The 19,420-nt window shown below is 46.3% G+C and overlaps 2 protein-coding genes, 1 long non-coding RNA gene and 1 pseudogene across 3 annotated transcripts; all 4 read right to left on the minus strand.

The window, feature by feature from the left end:
* Positions 1-882: 882 nt before the first annotated feature.
* LOC130204559 (OX-2 membrane glycoprotein-like) lies at positions 883-5,127 on the minus strand. The gene is made up of 9 exons (XM_056431369.1): positions 5,085-5,127; positions 4,718-4,838; positions 4,492-4,552; positions 3,836-3,934; positions 3,556-3,645; positions 2,916-3,167; positions 2,428-2,733; positions 1,888-1,978; positions 883-1,808 (listed from the first exon to the last, which is right to left on the minus strand). The coding sequence occupies exons 4-9, from the start codon at positions 3,873-3,875 to the stop codon at positions 1,775-1,777; spliced, it is 813 nt and encodes a 270-aa protein (XP_056287344.1). The 5' UTR covers positions 3,876-3,934; positions 4,492-4,552; positions 4,718-4,838; positions 5,085-5,127; the 3' UTR covers positions 883-1,774.
* Positions 5,128-8,281: 3,154 nt separating this feature from the next.
* On the minus strand, positions 8,282-9,580 carry LOC130204619 (atherin-like). Its single transcript, XM_056431459.1, has 2 exons — positions 8,450-9,580; positions 8,282-8,317 (listed from the first exon to the last, which is right to left on the minus strand). Exon 1 carries the CDS (start codon positions 9,436-9,438, stop codon positions 8,632-8,634), a length of 807 nt encoding a protein of 268 aa, XP_056287434.1. The 5' UTR covers positions 9,439-9,580; the 3' UTR covers positions 8,282-8,317; positions 8,450-8,631.
* A 3,831-nt stretch (positions 9,581-13,411) lies between these two features.
* On the minus strand, positions 13,412-13,708 carry LOC130204750 (uncharacterized). Its single transcript, XR_008833781.1, has 2 exons — positions 13,580-13,708; positions 13,412-13,447 (listed from the first exon to the last, which is right to left on the minus strand). It is a non-coding gene; the product is annotated as an uncharacterized LOC130204750 (long non-coding RNA).
* A 1,646-nt stretch (positions 13,709-15,354) lies between these two features.
* LOC130204811 (5S ribosomal RNA) lies at positions 15,355-15,462 on the minus strand (annotated as a pseudogene).
* Positions 15,463-19,420: the final 3,958 nt, after the last annotated feature.

A 19,420-nucleotide genomic window follows, 5' to 3' on the forward strand; every position in this document is an offset into this window, starting at 1 on the left:
GAGCTAGCTGGTTAGCACAGGTCTTCAGTACTCGCCCAGATATGCCATCTGGACCTGCAGCTTTCCTGGTGTTCACCCTCAACAGAGCCCTCCTCACACTGTGCTCGGTCACAGAGAGTGTGTGTTCATCCCCAGCGGTAGAACTCACCTCGGCTACGCTAACGTTGTTGTTGTTAATCGGCGAGCTAGCGCTGTTGTTGCTAGCCTCAAACCGTGCATAAAATGAGTTCAGGTCGTCCGCTAGGGATGCGTCGGCACTCACCATAGCGCGGGGTCTGCTCTGGTAGTCTGTGATAGTCCGTAGCCCCTGCCATAGGCGCCTGGTGTCGCGCTGCTCCATCTGTGATTCCACTCTGTCTCGGTACCTCCTCTTGGCCTTCTTCACCGCCCTCCTCAGTCCATAGACCGCTGCCTTGTACTCGTCCATGTTGCCGGATACAAGACCGGAGTTATAGGCAGCAGTACGGGCGTTCACAGCTTCACGGATGGATCTATCAACCCACGGCTTTTGGTTAGGAAAGACCCTAACTTTTACCGTGGGGACGATGGTGTCCGCTAGCGTTGCTATGAGGCTCATTGCTACTTCCGCAAACTCGCTGACGTCACTGGAACTGGATTGGATCATGTCCCAGTCGACGACACGCAGAGCGTCCTGTAGCTCAGCCTCTGATTGGTCAGACCACCGCTTTACGTTCCTCGTCACTACCGCTTCCCGCGATCTTTGCGGTACTCCGGAAGCAGAAAAATGGCGGCATGGTCTGATTTGCCGACGGAGGAGAGAGACAGCCTTGTAGCCTCTCTTGAATGGCGATAGCAGTGGTCCAACGTTCTTTCCTCTGGTAGCACACGTAATGTGCTGGTGAAAGTTCGCATGACTTTTTAGGTTTGCCCTATTAAAGTCCCCAGCCACCACCACAGCCGCGTCGGGATACTTGTTCTGATGCCGACATAACACATCATGTAGGTCCGATAGTGCTATGTCGGTGTCCGCTTGTGGTGGTATGTAGACGGCTGTGGTGATGACCGAGCTGAACTCCCGGGGAAGGTAGAATGGACGGCATGAGATCGTCAGATGTTCCAGGTTCGGCGAGCAGGAACGAGAAAGAGTCTTAATGTCCTTGGGGCTGCACCACTTGTTGTTAGTCATGAAGCAAACCCCTCCACCCTTAGATTTACCAGACTCTTCCGTTCTGTCTGCACGGAAAACAGAGAAGGACTCGGTTGGGCATATGACTCAATCCGGCACCAGCGGGGTCAGCCATGTTTCCGTCAGACAAAAGATGTTACAGTTTACTATATTATAAATAATCTAACAGTATATAGATATATATAGAATAGTTATATATATATATATATATATATATAACTATTCATAAGTGCCAATCTTGCAATCGCACAATCACGTGTCAACTTTAAAAAGATAAACTGTTTAAATTTGCTGTGAATTTGGGCTTCGTCTTCTCCCCCACTAAGTACACTAGATGGCGCTGTTGCTACGCGGCACATTTTCTTGTTTTCACCTCAATGTGACTGTGAATAAGAGCAGAGTTAACTGCATATTAGGGAGTTATGTAAATCACATCTGTGTATTCTCTCTTTGGTTGCTCCATACAATGTTCAAGTGCTTAGTATTGAAATTTAAAAGAAGAGATGGATTTGAAAAAAACCTGCGGAGCTTTAAACTTAACTCACTGTTCACCTCTAAAGTTTAGATGTAATAAAATGCAGATTTTATAATGCTTGAATGTCCACAGTCGGCAGCGTGAAAGGCTCGTCAAACATGTTCATTTCGTCTGATACCCTTTAACCTGCCAGGAAGAGAGGAACAACACGTTAATTATAAGGAGAATTAAACTTATATGTATTCACTGTTGTCTAATATCTCACCTGTGTCGTGTCATAGCAGCAACGATGATCGATGAGATGAGCAACACGGTGACGATGACAAGTGCGATCCTTGCTGAAGACAGGCCTTTCCCTGGAGGCGAGCAACACAGGGTTAGTCAAGGGAATAAGGTCGATAACATTTCCCTAGAGGAGGACCGCGGTGTGGACATAATGAGGAGGAGGGTGAACTTCTCCCATCTGTCACATGAGAGTCAGGACTCGAAGTCCTGTGACTGGTTTTTCTTGATTATGAAAGCTAATAGAGATAAAGTGAAACAGAATGGATCACGTGTGACCTGCAGAACTGACTGTTTACTGTTTTCTCTCATTGACTTTGGCAAGCCAAAAGCCAGTGGGCAAACTGGTTTCTATCCAAATAGTTTAGGGAAGTTTGATCTTCCAGTAAACTAGAGCACTGGGAGTTCCTTAATTGACATCAAATCATCTAAAGAGACAGTCTTTTTTTTGCATAGGATGCGTTGCGCATGTGAGAGAAAGAGTATGCTGCTGGTGTTTCTGAACAATGATTGACATGCATACCCTCCTCTTCCTCCTTCCCATCAGGTAGAGAAAAGTGGATCCTCTCCCGCCGTGGTCCCGCCTCTCCGCCGTTCAGCAGACAGTCTGCGTGCCCCGCCCACCCTGCAGGCGCGTGCAGAGTGACGTTGCCACTGCTGGTGAACGTGTGGTCACTGTTCGTTACTATCAAACTCTGCGGTGGGTCTGAGGGCGTGGCGCCCGGTGAGAAGGCCCAGCCAATGGTTGGAGCGGGTTTACCTGTCGCAGAGCACCTGAACACAACCTTCTCGTCCTCCCGTTCAACTTCTGTTTTGACTTCGGAAATCCCTTCATGGAGAATAAGCATTGATCATTATGAGGGCTGAAGCCATTCTGACACAATAGAGAACATACAGAATTATTTTAGAAAAAGTCATCTTGCAATGCTGTTATATTTCTATTATCTCTTGATTATTATAATTTCATGACATTTCCCTTCATAATTAAAATGTGCATTTGCTACAATTTACCTTGCACCGTGAGGCAAGTCTGCTTTCGTTTGGACCCTTCAGGGAACACGTTGAAAGAACAGACGTAACAGCTCTCGTCCCCCCATGTCACGTTCCTCAGAGCGATGGACGTGGAGCCGAGAGACGCCTCTGTGAAGGTCACCTTCTCTTTGTGAGGGTCATTTACGTGCTGGCCGAACCGCTGGCTGTAGGTTGCCAAATTCTCAACAACCTCTTCCTTGAAAATCCTCTGCCATGTGACCTGGATCACACCTGATTGGATAAGCAATTAAAACTCAAGAGCTAAAACCATTAGGATTTGAGCCTATTGTGGCCAAAAGGGGTATTACAACAACAAACAGACACAAAGAGCTTCTGTTCTGATAGATTTCAAGACAAAGTTGCATTTTTAGTTTTCTTTTGCATGCAAAACATAAAAAGAGCTTAGAAAATATGATGCTCAACAGCATATTCAAATAGATTTGTAGATTTGCAAAAATGTCAACATTTCATGGTTCCAGCTTCTCAAATATAAGATATGTGCTGCTTTTTATTTTGAAATATTTTACTTTGCAGTGGAAAACCTTTACTTGAGTTAAGGATCTGAATCCACGACCGAGAATGCCTTCACTGGCATAAAAAAATAAATAAAAATTCTCACCTGTGGGGTTTGCTACTGAGCAAGAGTAGTGTGCATCTCCGCCATAGACAGCTGTTTTACTTCCATAACCACTGATCTGCGACCTGGAGGCTGATGATAAAGCATCTGGGTGTCAGGAAATGCAGATTTGAAGAAAGATTTCCATTTATTTTGCTCCTTAGTATTGTTAGTGACTACACGTATAACATCCATACAACAATAATTTTAAAAAGACGAGATTGTATTCTTGAATATAAAAAACACACAACTACAGTGAATATAAATTGTCAGTGCCACTTACCTTTAAACTGCAAAGCAGTGAGTATCAGGATCAGCCTCATCTTCTTCTGTCAGACACAGAACTTTTTCAGTTTTGCCTCTGAGCGTCTTCAAATAGCTTCTGTAGAAGTGAAACCGATAGCGATGTGGGTGGGGAGTTTCCAGTAAATTGCATGTGCACTATTTTATATTCAGAGATGGATTTAGATGCAGGACCAACGACTTAGTTGTAACTCTTTATTTGTTTGATTGTTTGTTGTTTGTTATCATTGTTACGGTATAATATAATAACGTTGTTATGCTGACTTTTAGACATTAAACTATACATAAAGAACACAATTGTTACAAAGCTGAGGACTGCCACCTCGTGGACGACTGCTCTCACTTCACTCGGAAGGGAAGTAACATAAATGGAGCTCTAGAAGCGTCAGTGAACGTGTGTGTGTGTGTGTGTGTGATCAGTATTAGTGTTACAGTTGTGTAATGTTACAGTTGTGTAGTGTGAGAGTTGAGTAAAGCTCGTTCTCTCTCTCTGTGAAGGTGCTGTACGGCTCAATGTGTTCTGGCTCCTGCAGAAAGACATGCATTTAATACAATAATTAAAGCCAGGTCAATTACATTAATATATAGATATAGATATATATTTTTTTAAATAGACATTTTCAATTTTTTCAATACCGTGTTTGGAAAACTGCTCATTGGTGGAGCAGAATCAAAGTGTCTTCCTTCATTACTTCTTCTGAAAATGACAGTCAAGTTCTGCATATTTATGACCGCATTGCAGTTTAAGTCATTTATACATCGAATTTAACTTGAAAAAAGGTATAAAAAAAGACATGATATGCACAGACATCCAATACCGTCAAGTTATTAAATCATTGTGAATATTATAGTATTCTCTCACCCATGATGTATTCCTCTGTAAATAAACCCGAAGACAACTGCAGTTATAGAAATGACAATCATTCCACCGATCAACCCGATTATTGTCGTCGACGTGCTGTTGTTTCTCTCCTCTGGAACATCTTAAAAGAAAAAACACCTTCGCGTGAAACATGTTTTTAAAAAGAAACCGTGAAGCAAAAATGTTTCAAACGTGCTATTATTACCTTATCATCACATATATTCTTTAAACAGAGCCTAATGATGTGTCTAATTTCATATATATAAGTGCAGGTATTACATCATCACAACATGTTTCTCAATGCAGTGGGAAAAGAACATTTTATAAGCCAAAGTGTGAGAGAGATGCATAAAGTTGAAACCTTTACCTTCCACGGTGATACTCAGCTGGAGAACATCCGTCCCACCAATATGGGAACACTCACAGGTGTAGTTCCCACTGTCCACTGGTGTCAAACTGGTCAGGTGGAGAAACACAGTGTGGTTCTCCGTCATGAGTGTGAACCTGGGGTCACACCGGTTCTCGAAGCCTTTTCCGTATTCATACAGCAGACGACAGCCTCCCCCGGACCTCTCCGTGTGGACCTCACACACTATGAGTGAGATGATGTGCTCTGTGGTGTTGCTGCAGATTGGAGTGGCGTCCGCTTCTCTCCCGACGGTTTTCATTTGAATCACTGCAACAACAATAGATTCGATATATTTTACTTTTATTACATGTTGTAAATAAATACAAATAATAATGAGTTTCTGTGCATTACCGTCGCTGCCAAATCCCACTGAGAGCGGCAGAAGCAGAACAAAGTGCAGTTTCCATTCCGTCATGCTGGTCAAGCGGCTGCAGGAGCAAGTGAGCAGCATCCTGTGCTGCAGGTACCTCAACCTCAAACTCTCACAGAGGTATGCGACGAAAGGAAGTGCTGCTTCGAGAGCTTCTACTTTCACACCAGAGACACTCATGTGACCAGAAACGTGTGCTACAATAAGATGTCTCATCATAAAGCATCAGGTCTGCAGAGCTCCATTTACAAGATGCTGCGTGCATTGTTGTGGTCTGTGTGTGTGTGTGTGTGTGTGTGTGTTCAGAAATAAATATAATTCGAGCGATGATATGTCACACACTTTATTTCATTTTCTGGGCTTGTTAAACCGCTGCAATAGGTTCATACAGAGCATTTAGAAAGAAACTAGTTATACTTAAAAAGCTAAATGTTAGTGTTAAATGGAAAAATAATGATGCGAAAATACTAGGGCTGTCAATCGATTAAAAAAAATTAACTAATTAATCGCACATTTTGAAATTGCGATTAATTAATCGCGATTGATCGCAATTAAAAGTTAAAAGTTAAAAGTTCATTCTTTTTAAAGACCAAACTTCACACAGAGCTGTGTTTTCAAAGAGGCTCCTACCTATAAAGTGCCAGCGAGGTATTTAATATTGTGGATGATAAATTGTTTCTTCAGTGAAACATCAGATTAGTAAAAAAAAAGAAGTATATTGAGACCCCATTGGTCAGGGCCGGAGTGGGGCCACTTTTCAGCCCGGGAATTTCAGGCTCAAGACCAGCCCACTTTTTTCATGGTATAGTGGAAATTGGATAAATGAAGCAACAGTTCAGCTCTTACTATCCTGTAGCTCTTTTATTAATACCATGGTCCAACAAATAATGTAACGGTTAAATACAACAATAATAATCCACTTAAAATGAGAAGTTAACAAAAAATATGCACAACATTAAAAAAGGCAGAAGGGCATAGCAGGGGTGTCAGACTCAGATGAGGCAGTAGGCCAGATTTGTTGGAGTGAGACCTCATGGGGGCCGTCATTGTCATGGTCATTATATAGTGGTGATTTACTCCTTTACTACACCCACTTCTGAGCAAACAATGCATATTGGTTCATCAAGTATTGTACTGCTCTTTCTTAGAATATATAACTTTAATTCATATTGTTTCCTCTGTTATCCTCTCTACCTGTCCCTGTAGTCATGGCCTCCTCATTGCAAATGTCGGGCTCATCATTTTCAGCAGGAGACTGTCTTATCTGCTGCTCCGAAGCTACAAAGAAAAATTAAGTCATATTACTGCATACTTCAATATCAATAGTATATATCAATATTTGCAAAGTCTATGGATCACCATATTTTGGGTGATATAAAAAGGCTAATATTTTAATTACATTTAATATTTTGCTTGGGAATAGGTTGACAACGCTACAAAGATATTAATCAAGGCTACAACCAGTGGTGTAGTCCATGGTATACGCCGGTATACGGCGTATACCCACTTATCTTACAGTCAGCATAGCGTATACCCACTTCTCAATCACCGCTGGTGCCCCGTCAACAACTCTCCTTTGCGCGAGTATACCCACTTATCCAGGGACCACTACACCACTGGCTACAACGTTAGCCGAATAGTTATGTTGCTAATCATTAGGCCTTTGTCTCTCTTTACCAGTTGCCACTTGTGTTTCTCCTCTTGAAAATAAATCTGTAAGCTTGGCACATTTGGCAGCATCCTCCTCCAATGGCTTTCCTTTTTTCAACCTGGCTTTTTCAGCCCCTCCTGCCCTCTTCCTCCCGTCCATCCTCTTTGACGCGTATCGTTGCGGTCGGGCCGGCCCAGCTATCCGTAGCTGAGAAAACTTTTTGGAAAAGACGGCTAAGGACCGAACCAACTCGATTTTGGAGGGGTGAAGTTCTCCTCTCCCAAACTGAGTTGGTTGAGTTCCATAATGGACTGAACCAACTCTATTATTTGGGAGGGGTGAACTTCCCCGCATGGTACAACCCATGCAGAGGCTGCGGTGTCAGAATGCGGAACGTGTGTAGCCCACTTTAAGAGAAGATGGACTAACGTGACAAATGTCAACAAATAAAATTCTCGACCGGCCCAGAAGTGAAGCGGCCCACCGGGAACTCTCCCGATTCTCCCGATTACCCACCCCGGGCCTGCCATTGGTCCTGTCATCTTTAACACTGAACAACAGCAGAACCAGTGGCCTTGGTAACTGACTGACATTCAAATATGTCACGTTAACCCTCTGGAGGCTGGGGGCATTTTATACATTTTACAACAACAACAAAAATTCACCTTTTAAAGGCGTTTGCATATGACACACCCCCATGTGTTCTACATCAAACATTCCAGAACAATCTCAGCTCTATTCAATGAGGCTCAGTTGTCCTATTCTCTGCTCTCTGACTGACAGGCTGCTATAGAGCCTCACCCGTGAGGTGGGAGGTCCTTTGTGATTTACTGAGTGTTCATTGGTTGTTTTTTCCACAAAATGTTGACAGACAAACTGATTGACCAATCACGTTGAAGGTTTCGTGTGACGAGTTATTTCCGCGCCGCGTCCCCCGACACGTCGCCCCTCCGTTCCTCTGTGTATCAGAGGGGGAGACGGGAGGAAGGAGCAGTGTTGCCAGGTCCGCGGTTTTCCCGCGGAATTGGGCTACTTTTGAAGTGTTGTCGCGGGTTGAATTTCTTGTCCGCTGGTTCGGGTAGACCTATTTTGCATGCAAATTACATGAATATTGAAGAAACACACTCCTCAATGTCAGTTTAAGGGTTTAATGACAGAGATGAAGACACCCTGAAACAGACAGTGCAGCAAGATGAGCTGACAACGTATTACAATTATGCATGTCATAAATAACGTAATACACATCTACAAATAACGATATACGGTATATGCACATTAACTAATAACGTAAACAATTCTCACATGAATGAGTGGATGAACATCTCGCCTCGAGGTGGAATGAATGAATGACGAGACTCAAATGGACGCTGACATTAACGGAAGGCAGCGTGACATATCCGGTCAGGTAATTAGACGCTGCCCTCTAGTGGCCGGCGGTACACTCTACATCCCCCCCAGACCGGAAAGCTATAGGCCGGAATAGATTAACGGTCTAAATCCCGTATCCAGCTGCCGGACTCGGGCTCGTAACGTGAAGGCGGCCTCCTCGCCCGGCCCGGCCGAGTAGGCTGGGGCAGCGTCGGTGGCGACTGCGGCACCGGGAGCGGTGCGCCCAGGACGGCACCCGCAGGAACGGTGAGGTCAGCGGTCGCCTCATCAACAGGCGCCGGTGGGGAAGCGCCCACAGCCCAGTCGCGGGGCCCGTCGGCCGGCGGCTGAGCAACCCCCTGGGGCGCAGCCCAGCCCGGGTGGATGGGTGGGGGCCGATGTTCCTGGGCAGTGGGCGGCGGCGGCGGCGCGGCCGACTGCTGATGGGCGTGGGGTGTGGCCGGCGTGTAGGCACGGAGGAAACGGCGGTTGCGCAGTGTCAAACGTCCCGAACCGTCAACCCTGACCCGATACTGGTCGTGGCTCAGTGACTCCACCACAATCCCTGACCTGTCCCATTTGTGGGGGCTCGGGCCTTGCTGGTTCTGGAGGAATACTCTTTCGCCGAGTGCCAATGGCCGGAGCGGTCTTGAGTGAGTCCCCAGAGACTCGGTGGTGCGGGACATACGGGTCCGAAGGGCGTCCTCCTTAGCCGCCCATGCATCGCGCCATAGCAGGCGGATATGCGGGTTCGAGAACTTCTCGAGGCGGTTCACGAAGGAGAGCGAGCCACGAAGGGGGCGGCCGAAGATGATCTGCGCTGGCGAGAGGTTGCAGTCGGGGTCAGGCGTGTTGCGCAGCTGCAGCATAGCACGCAGGAAGCGGTCCTGATCAAGGCTGCCCGACGGGCCGGTGTTGGACATCAGGAGGCGCTTAGCAGTCTTAACCGCCACTTCTGCCCTCCCGTTAGACTGCGGAAAGCTAACAGAAGACACACGGTGTCTGACGTGCCATAAGCGGAGGAAGTCCTCAGTGTGGCTCGCCTTGAATTCCGGACCACCGTCGCTCGAGAGCTCCTCCGGCACGCCGAAGGTGGCGAAGAACGAACGGAGGTGTTGGACCAGGCCAGCTGAGCCCGCCAGGGCAGTACCCGCCGTAGAGCTCAGGACCTCTACCCAGCCCGAGCCGATCCCGACAACTAGGTAGTGGCCCCCATAGTCGAAGAAGTCAGCAAACACCGCCTCGAATGGCGTGGACGGGGGTGAGGAGGGCAGGGGGGGTGTAGCCGCCTGCGACGGAGCATTGCGGTTGCAGTCTGCACACCCGTCCCTGGTGGCTTGAATGTCCCCGGACATCCCGGGCCAGTAAACTATAGCTCGGGCATGCTGCCCCATCGCAGAGGTCCCCTGATGAGCTGCATGGAGATGCCGAAGGACTCTCTCACGGAGGGATGGGGGAACCACGACGCGGTCCCGGTAGAGCAGGACGCCGTCCTGCGCGTAGACGGACTCACAGACCGATGACAGACTCGCCAGAGCAGGGTCGTTAACGCCAATCCCACCCTCCTGCCCGATGAGTGGGACGAGGTGGCTGCGGCATTCGCCAGCCGCTGTCTCCCGTGCGAGGAGGGGCCAAGAGACGGCTCCGAGCTCCTGTGCGTCGTCGCGGATGGAGGCCATGAGGGCTGACTCCACGGCGTCAGGCCAGCTCTGCAGCCCCAGTGAGAGGCTGTTCGCCGAGCCCGAGGGGGAAGGATGCCTTGACGTAGCATCAGCGGCATAGTTGCTCTTGCCAGGCAGGTGCACGATGTCGAAGCGCCATGGGAGGGTGCGCTGCTTGAGTCTAAACAGACGCGAGTTCGATATTTCATCCAGGGTACGGTTGCCAAAGATTTTCACTAACGGCTTATGGTCGGTGACCACGACGAGGTTGTCGGACCCCTGGGTAAAGTACCGCGTCTGTTCCAGACCCCAGGCCACGGCTAGGGCCTCTCCTTCCACGGCCGCATAGCGCTGCTCCGCAGGGGATAGGAAACGCGACCCAGCGAGGGTGATCCTCCATCCTCCTGGACAGCAGTCCGGAATGCCCGAGGCACAGTGGCAATGTTGCTGGAGCAGGAAGTAGCCAATGCCACGCGTGGACCAGTCAGGGCGGAGGCAGGTACGCTTCTGCATGTCGTAGATCTCCACGCCCTCACGGATGGCCTCCATTATGGCTTGCTTGGACGTCTGGAAAGCCTCCTCCAGAACGGGGGACCATAGGAACGCACAGCGTGGGCTGAGGAACGGCTTGAATGGAGCCATCGTGTCACGCAACTGGGCGTAGTTAGCCACCTGGTTGACAAGGCCGAACCAGCTCCTGATGTCCGTTGTGGAGCCTGGGGTGGGGAAGTCCCGGATAGCGTCCAAGTATTTTGGGAGCGGTTCGATGGTAGATTCCGACACCCTGAATCCAGCGAAATCGACGCACCTTTCTGCGAACTGAAGCTTGTCCGGGTTCAACACGATGCCCGACCGGCCGATACGCGTCAGGAAGTCGATGGTCCTCCACCAGTGTTGCTCCAGGTCGGTGTCATAGTGGATGGTGTCATCCACACAACGTTCCTTGCGTTCAAAGTCCGAGAGGATGGCGTCAAACCGACGGTTGTAGCCATCCCCTGATGACAGGAAACCTTGTGGTGCCCTGGTGTAGCGCCACCGGCGAAGGGTGTGATGAAGGTGGTGAGGTGGCGATCCGACTCCGCAGGGGAACACTGTGGTAGCTGTTCCAGGCGTCCGTGACGGTCTTCCAGGTGCCCTTCGGGACACGGCGTGCGGTGGAACGGGACTCAGTGGCGAAGGTCTCATGTAGGCAGAACTTGTTGAGGGGAGAGGTCCACGGTCCTGCGGGGAACCGTCGTGCTTCCGGTGACTACCATACGATGGCACCACGTAACTGGCTCGCCATATGGCACGCGTTCAATGACTCCAAGGGCTTCGTCCGCAGGAGGTCATCGTGGACCCTCCGCTGCCAGTGTAGAGGCACGGTGGCGCGGTGTGGCATGCCTTAGGCGTGGCTGCGGGTCCACGTGCATCTCGATGGGCGGTCCTCCATGCTTGGTAGTGCCCGATGGGGGCACGTGTTGAACGTCGACGAGGCATATCTCCCGGTAGCCAACCTTTCATCCGGTTGTTGTTCTCCGCGACAAGGGAACGGCAGTGCTGCGGGCGCGCGCCGGGGGGGCCGTGCGCTGAGGACATGAGCACTGGGCGTCCTGGGGGCCACCTGGCCCTACGCAGCCGCCGTTGGTTGACCTCGTCGCATTGACGGACAAAGGCTGGTCTGCCGTGTCAGGGCTACGCCTGTCCTTGGGCCCCCCTGCGACGTCGTCCGACGGGAAGTTCACGGGCAAGAGGCCGAGGTTGAGCAACGACTCGTAGGAGAGGTACATGGCCTGGACTGAGCTGCTCACATATACCATGGAACGGCAGGATGTAACACGCCCCCCGCTGCAGGTCGTCGAGAGCCTAGCGAAGAACGCCCTCGATGGCTATAGGGGAGCGGTTGGCGGCCGACAGGCTGAGGCTGACGGGTCGCAGGTCGTCCCGCCGAAACCGCAGGCCAGGAACTCCCCCAGAGACCAGAGGTCCGACTGCGCGCCAGTGTCTGCGATGGAGGATATCCGAGCTTCATCGGCCGAGCCCGGTTGCCGGTGCCATCCCTCAGCCCGGCTGGCATGTCCACCGAGATGGTAATTAATGCTCGGGGGTGGTCTCTCAGCCTGGCTCGTCTCCATTCGCCCTTGGAGAAGATGTGGTGCTCGAGTCTGATAAGTGCAGGCCTGTTGACACATCCATGCGACGTAGGGGCGCGGCGTCGGCGATGGCTCCCGCGACGTAGGCCAGGGCGGGCTCCAGCTTGCACCGATGAGACCTGGGAGATCAGCTCCGACTCCATGGCGGCCTGTTGACCGTCGGGTGACGGCTGCTGGCGCCTCTGTCGTCGGCGGGCCCTGTAGCAGCCGATGCACACCTGGTGAGGCTTAGGATTCCACCCGCGAGGCCCCTCCGTGAAGACGTTAAAGACGCTCTTACATTCTGGGCACGAGGCTCGTTTAGCCCTATCCGCAGGGCCCGGGGCGGGGCTCGTCTGTGGAGTCGTCTTCAGGCGCTGGAATGACGACATGGCTGACAGAGAGGACGACGGGAGAGCGTTACGGGCCATCTCTTTGTTCTCGACGAGTGCAATAACGTCGTTAACTGGTTTGACCAGGATGTCAGGTGTCCCAAGCGTCTCGCGGCGTATGTCCGGGTCATAGATGCCACTTAGCAGAACATCACGGATAATGTGGTCGGTATAGTCCACGTCCCTACCACACTCGCATACCGCATTATATGCGCATGTCTCTGCTTTACCCGCACTCTGGCAGCGAATCGCGGAATGTCTCGTCGCGTTCCTGGCGTAGCTGAAGTAGCTCGGTCGCAGGACACATGTAGCGACAGGGATGACAGCTAGGGATCGCATGACGGTGATTAGGTCTGGCAGGGTCCGAGGCGGCATCGGGACGGCTTTCAACAGGCTGTCTCAAGTAAAGGCCCAGCGCACTGAAACAGCTGGAAGGGGCCTGGGCATCCCTATGCCTGAACCGGCGCGAATACGTTCCAACGGCGGATGAACACGTTCCATTCCTCTATTGACACGCCCACATCAACTTTGGGCGATCGAGTCTCGGGCCTCGAGGGTTGGGGCCTGGGCGGGCGGCCATGACAGGCGCTGCGTGCTGGTGGCTAAATCCATGAATTGTCAATAGAGCAGCGACAAGTGCTTCAGACAAGTCTCCGGATTTAAACTCGCAGCCGGGGGCAGGGCATCCAACAACGACCATGGTGTCTTCATGAAGAAACACACTCCTCAATGTCAGTTTAAGGGTTTAATGACAGAGATGAAGACACCCTGAAACAGACAGTGCAGCAAGATGAGCTGACAACGTATTACAATTATGCATGTCATAAATAACGTAATACACATCTACAAATAACGATATACGGTATATGCACATTAACTAATAACGTAAACAGTTCTCACATGAATGAGTGGATGAACATCTCGCCTCGAGGTGGAATGAATGAATGACGAGACTCAAATGGACGCTGACATTAACGGAAGGCAGCGTGACATATCCGGTCAGGTAATTAGACGCTGCCCTCTAGTGGCCGGCGGTACACTCTACAAATATCATTAAATAAAAATCCATATTTTAAATGAAATAATTTATTTCTACCCAAATCCTACCAAACGGACTCCAGATCAGCACGTACACACATGGACATGGGACACGCCCACATACCCACACGCACCTAAAGCTCTCGCGGCGGAGCAGGAGGAAACCCGACTGATTCATACACGAGTTAAAACTGATTTCTGCTTCTTATTTTCGCGGAAAAATAATTGTTTTAAAAACGGAAACAGTGTTAAACCGTACTGCCGCGGCTTGACACTCGGTTTGAGTGTAAAAACTTCAACGAACACCGGAAGTAAACAAAGTTGCGTTAATTGCGTTAAAATATTTTAGTGCGTTAACGCGGCCAAATTAATCGCATAGATTAACGCGTAAACGCTGACAGCCCTAGAAAATACCAATTCTAATTTCCGGTTAAGATATCTCATAACACTTCATATTGGACCCAATCACTTACAAGTCACATTTCAGTGAGATATAGAAATGTGTTGCATCTTGAATATTCTTTTTTTACATTACAGTGTTAATTAAACTTCCTGATACTATAGTGAAATATAGCTCAAAAAGAGTTGTTTTTTAAAATCGCATCCTACATCTTACAAGCGCAAACACAAGTCACAGGCCTTATGCTGCTTACAGTGTAATGTTTTCATAAATATCTTCGCAGCTTTGATCTATTTCCTGGTCATCAGAGCAGATATTTCTCATGTTACTGCTGGAGGGAGACACAGTTTGGTAGAGATCGCTGTCTGGCTGCTGGAGGCTCGTATAAAGGTCATCTGGGTCATCTTTATCCTGTACAAAAAACAATATTCTCACTATATATTATGATCCTGAGTTACTACATTTACAATAAGTAGTTCAGGATTAATACGTGAGAGTTTGTAGACACACCTGCACAGAGTCAATACCCAGTATCACACAAGTACAATATATCCAGAAATTAAATGACAACATGAGTTGTTCTTCTTCTTTGAGTTCGGGCAACCTATTATACCACATGTCTTGGGGAATAGACACAACTGAACATCAGAAATAGAATATTGTAAATCGACAACTGGCACATCTCCGGCTCAAGATTTATTTCCCAGGGACGAAGACACATTTTTTTCTTCATTAATCAGTATTTAAGAATAACACTTACTCTCTCTGTCATCAATTCCCCCCAAATGTGTTTGGATATCTGTCGGGGCATTTATTTGAGTTCTTGTGAGAATTTCACCTCGACATGCTCCGCGGCGCTCATGTCTTCAGCTCTCATGTCTTCTCACGACACAATGTGTTTCAGGTGTTTCGTAACAACCAATTTGCTCATTTCAAGTTACAGTGATCAATAGAAAAATCATTTTGCCAATGGGTGCCCTTTTTTTTTATTTGAGCACCTGCCCCCCAAAATGTCTGTGCACGTGCGTGCCTACACATCATTAAGAAATTGCATTGGCACCAAAATTGCCTCACAATGAGGCCTACAATTACATAGCCTAAAGCAGGAGACAGTTACCCTCTAAAAACGTAACATTTTCTTATCCATGCAAGTAGCCAACATATATAAATTAGAAATGCACCAAAAAAGCCACAGGCTTCATTTAGTAACTGTGGCTTTTTTGAAAGAGTGGGAAAAAGCTTACAGCACCTGGTATTCCAAGGCGGTCTCCCATCCAGGCCCGACCCTGCTTAGCTTCCGAGATCAGACGAGATCGGGCGTGTTCAGGGTGGTATGGCCGTAAGAGAAAAGTGAACCTGCAAATGAGCTTTTTAAAGAATTGGAGACAAAAATTGATAAAAATAAAATAAAATAAAAATTCTCCCCTTATCACCCGCGGGCCGGATGTGACGTACAGTCGGGCCGAGTCCGGCCCTAGGGCCGTAACCCTGGCACCACTGGTTTAAAGGTAATACAGAACCTCAAATAGGCTGCACTACTCACAAAGGAGTCGGGAGTCTCGCTTACAGGGAATCCAGATGTGGCTGCCCATAAAACATTGCTTTAAATTAGAAGTGTTGTCAGAACCAGTGGATCCCCAAACACACACACACACACACACACACACTTGTATTAGTGACTCACCCATGACGTTTTCTTTTGCAGATACATATAAGCCCGAAGATAAATCCGGTTACAGTGACGGTGTTACACCCCTACTGGTTTTCAAACCTACTGGTTTCCCTACGCGTGCGTTGTGTTCTCTTAACATCTGCAGCGGGGCTCTGTCTCGCGCACCAGATTCGTCACACATTCACAAACATATTGCTGGAGATCTTCAAGCCACCGTTCATATCCATTTCGGCGATTACGATTGTATAAGTGAGCAGCCACGGATGAAGAAATACATTTTCGTAAAAATAAAAAGATCGCCCGACCTGGTTTCGATCTCTTTCACGCAAAAGGAGACTGCACTCAAAGATGCGCAGTCTGTGCACTGCACCACCAGATATTAGTTTCAGCTCAAGTAATTTATATATTGATCCATTAAGTCACATTTCTTATTTTTTCATGGGAACAGTTTGGTTGAAGGGATCTGAAACAACTGGTTACCTTGAGCGGATATGTACACTTTGAAACATGTTTAGCGATGCTTGTTCGCAACGCAACAACCACACAATACCGACGCATTTTGACATTGTGTCCAGGGAACTGTTTGGTGTCAGGGATTTTAAACAACTAGTTGCCTCGGGCGGATATTAAAGCTTCCAAACATATTCAGCGATGCTTTTATAAATAATATTCAGACTTGCATACCATAATACAAAAATAATAACTATATTTACATATCACACAAATTATTCACAGCCGTCAAAACACAAATATAACACAACGGCCAAGATAGACAGTGAAAGAAAACATGCTGGACAGCAGAAGTCCAGTGTCTGCCACTTTTTCCAAGTTCAGTAAAGTTAGAAAGATATTCACAGATTCGGACTTCCCGGCTCAATAGCTCTCAAACGACACGGAGTTAAAACACAAAAAACACCTCTCTGTGACCGGAGTGATTCGACAACAAGCTACAACCTTCATTTTACCAAAAAAAGCCGGTCTTCGAGATCGATAAATAACGTTGGTCTCAATGTGCGATCAGCTGTGAGACCTAAGCCCAGGGACCGTCTGCAAAAAGCAATCCAGGAAAAACATATTCCAAAAATATTCAATAGCTCCACTGAAAGATTGTCTAGGCTGACACAACTGATACCGTACGTCAAATGGCCACCATGTGTTGTACTACAGCTGTTATTTTGGAAAAAAACTCATCTTAAATAATTATTATGAATTATATTTCATAATTTATGGAAACAATTTTCAATAGCTTCACTGTTATCAAGTGTAGAGTGAAATCATTCAATATCTACGTCAATGGGCTCCACATGAGTGGACTACACCTCGTACTTTGAAGAAAAAAGATTTGGAATAATTATTATGAATATTTTGTCATAATTTATGGAAACAATTTTCAATAGCTTCACTATTATCAAGTGTAGAGTGAAATCATTTAATATCTACGTCAATGGGCTCCACATCAGTGGACTACACCTTTTATTTTGAAGAAAAAAGATTTGGAATAATTTTTATGAATATTTTGTCATAATTTATGGAAACAATTTTCAATAGCTTCACTGTTATCAAGTGTAGAGTGAAATCATTCAATATCTACGTCAATGGGCTCCACATGAGTGGACTACACCTCGTACTTTGAAGAAAAAAGATTTGGAATAACTATTATGAATATTTTGTCATAATTTATGGAAACAATTTTCAATAGCTTCACTATTATCAAGTGTAGAGTGAAATCATTCAACATCTACATCAATGGGCTCCACATCAGTGGACTACACCTCTTACTTTGGAGAAAAAAGATTTAGAATAATTTTTATGAATATTTTGATATCATTTATGGAAACAATTTTCAATAGCTTCACTGTTATCAAGTGTAGATTGAAATCATTCAATATCTACGTCAATGGGCTCCACATGAGTGGACTACACCTCGTACTTTGAAGAAAAAAGATTTGGAATAATTATTATGAATATTTTGTCATAATTTATGGAAACAATCTTTAATAGCGTCACTGATATCAAGTGTAGGATGAAACCATTAATTTCCTACATCAATGGGCTCCACATAAGTGTGCTACACCTGGCCGGCTATACCTCATGAATCATTATACCATGGGTTTAATCTTGTACGGCATGAGGAAAAATACATAATGCATACTGGGTACATTCTATTTGAGTTTTGCAGCAAAATACAATTATTTTTCCATTTTTACGCATGTTGTCAGGTCACATTTGATGACTATGATGGAGCCATTGGATTTGTCAACATAAGAAATGTGCACTGGAAGTTTGTGGTGAGTATGCAGCTGGTCATGTGGTACAATGTGCCTTTACAGCATTCATGTATGGCTCATTGTTGTGAGTGTATTTTAAGGTTATCAATCTTAAAATTGCTTAAAATATTTATAACAACCTACAATCAAGTCAATATAACTAAATCTAATTTAATGTTAAATACAAGTTTTATTACAAGTTAATGTAATTTTTCATGAATTGTCATTAATAAATGAAGAGACAATGAGATTGTATATTTGTATCTAATGTAGCTGCATTGTGTACATGCACATCTGTAGCATGTGGATTGATTTTAAGACTGTTCTTTTCTTTTTAAATGTCTTCATGGTCGTCATCCCTATCTTAATGAAAAATATATCTTTGATTATTGTCCAATCAAAGCACTTGAATCATCCAACAGGATCCCGTTGGTAGTCCCCACTGCTACTCTAACAATTTGAGTTTTCTTTGATTGAGTATGACCCCATATTGTGGATCATATTTTCAGACTAATATTCAGTACTTTCAAGTAAAATGTTAAAATATGCCTATTTAACGTGGTTTGTTTCTTTATTTACTCACAGTTGTGATTATCTTGTGTACAATAAATATACTTCCAATGTTGCTCAAGACAAAAAGTGGATTTTCCTAACGAATACAGATTCTCTTGATTTTCCACCATATTATGTGTCTCAGAACACAGGATTTACAAGTTTCCTGACATTTTCATGAATACCTGATGCTTTCATCACTTTACTGCCTCAAAGCTGTATGTTCTTGTTTTATGCGCTTAAACTGATTTCCAGCCTGCACAGAGACAAAAACTGGATGTTCCTAAAGAAGACAGATTCTCTTGATTTTCCACCATATTATGTGTCTCAGGACACACAATTTACAAGTTTCATGATATTTTCATGAATACCTGATGCTTTCATCACTATACTGCCTCAAAGCTGTATGTTCTTGTTTTATGCGCTTAAACTGATTTCCAGCCTGCACAGAGACTAAAACTGGATGTTCCAAAAGAAGACAGATTCTCTTGATTTTCCACCATATTATGTGTCTCAGGACACACAATTTACAAGTTTCATGATATTTTCATGAATACCTGATGCTTTCATCACTTTACTGCCTCAAAGCTGTATGTTCTTGTTTTTATGCGCTTAAACTGATTTCCAGCATGCAGAGACAAAAACTGGATGTTCCAAAAGAAGACAGATTCTCTTGATTTTCCACCATATTATGTGTCTCAGGACACACAATTTACAAGTTTCATGATATTTTCATGAATACCTGATGCTTTCATCACTTTACTGCCTCAAAACTGTATGTTCTTGTTTTCATGCGCTTAAACTGATTTCCA

Source organism: Pseudoliparis swirei, chromosome 14 (assembly GCF_029220125.1).
Source record: "Pseudoliparis swirei isolate HS2019 ecotype Mariana Trench chromosome 14, NWPU_hadal_v1, whole genome shotgun sequence".
Classification (NCBI taxonomy): domain Eukaryota; kingdom Metazoa; phylum Chordata; class Actinopteri; order Perciformes; family Liparidae; genus Pseudoliparis; species Pseudoliparis swirei.

What these genes read in the sequence shown, in the direction of transcription:
- LOC130204559 (XM_056431369.1), bottom strand. Translation starts at nt 3,875, where the DNA reads ATGAGGCTGATCCTGATACTCACTGCTTTGCAGTTTAAAG. An exon ending in CACTGCTTTGCAGTTTAAAG is followed by an intron (nt 3,646 to 3,835) that starts GTAAGTGGCACT and finishes CTTTATCATCAG; the next exon opens with CCTCCAGGTCGCAGATCAGT. An exon ending in GACTTGCCTCACGGTGCAAG is followed by an intron (nt 2,734 to 2,915) that starts GTAAATTGTAGC and finishes TTCTCCATGAAG; the next exon opens with GGATTTCCGAAGTCAAAACA.
- LOC130204619 (XM_056431459.1), bottom strand. Translation starts at nt 9,438, where the DNA reads ATGTCCAACACCGGCCCGTCGGGCAGCCTTGATCAGGACCGCTTCCTG.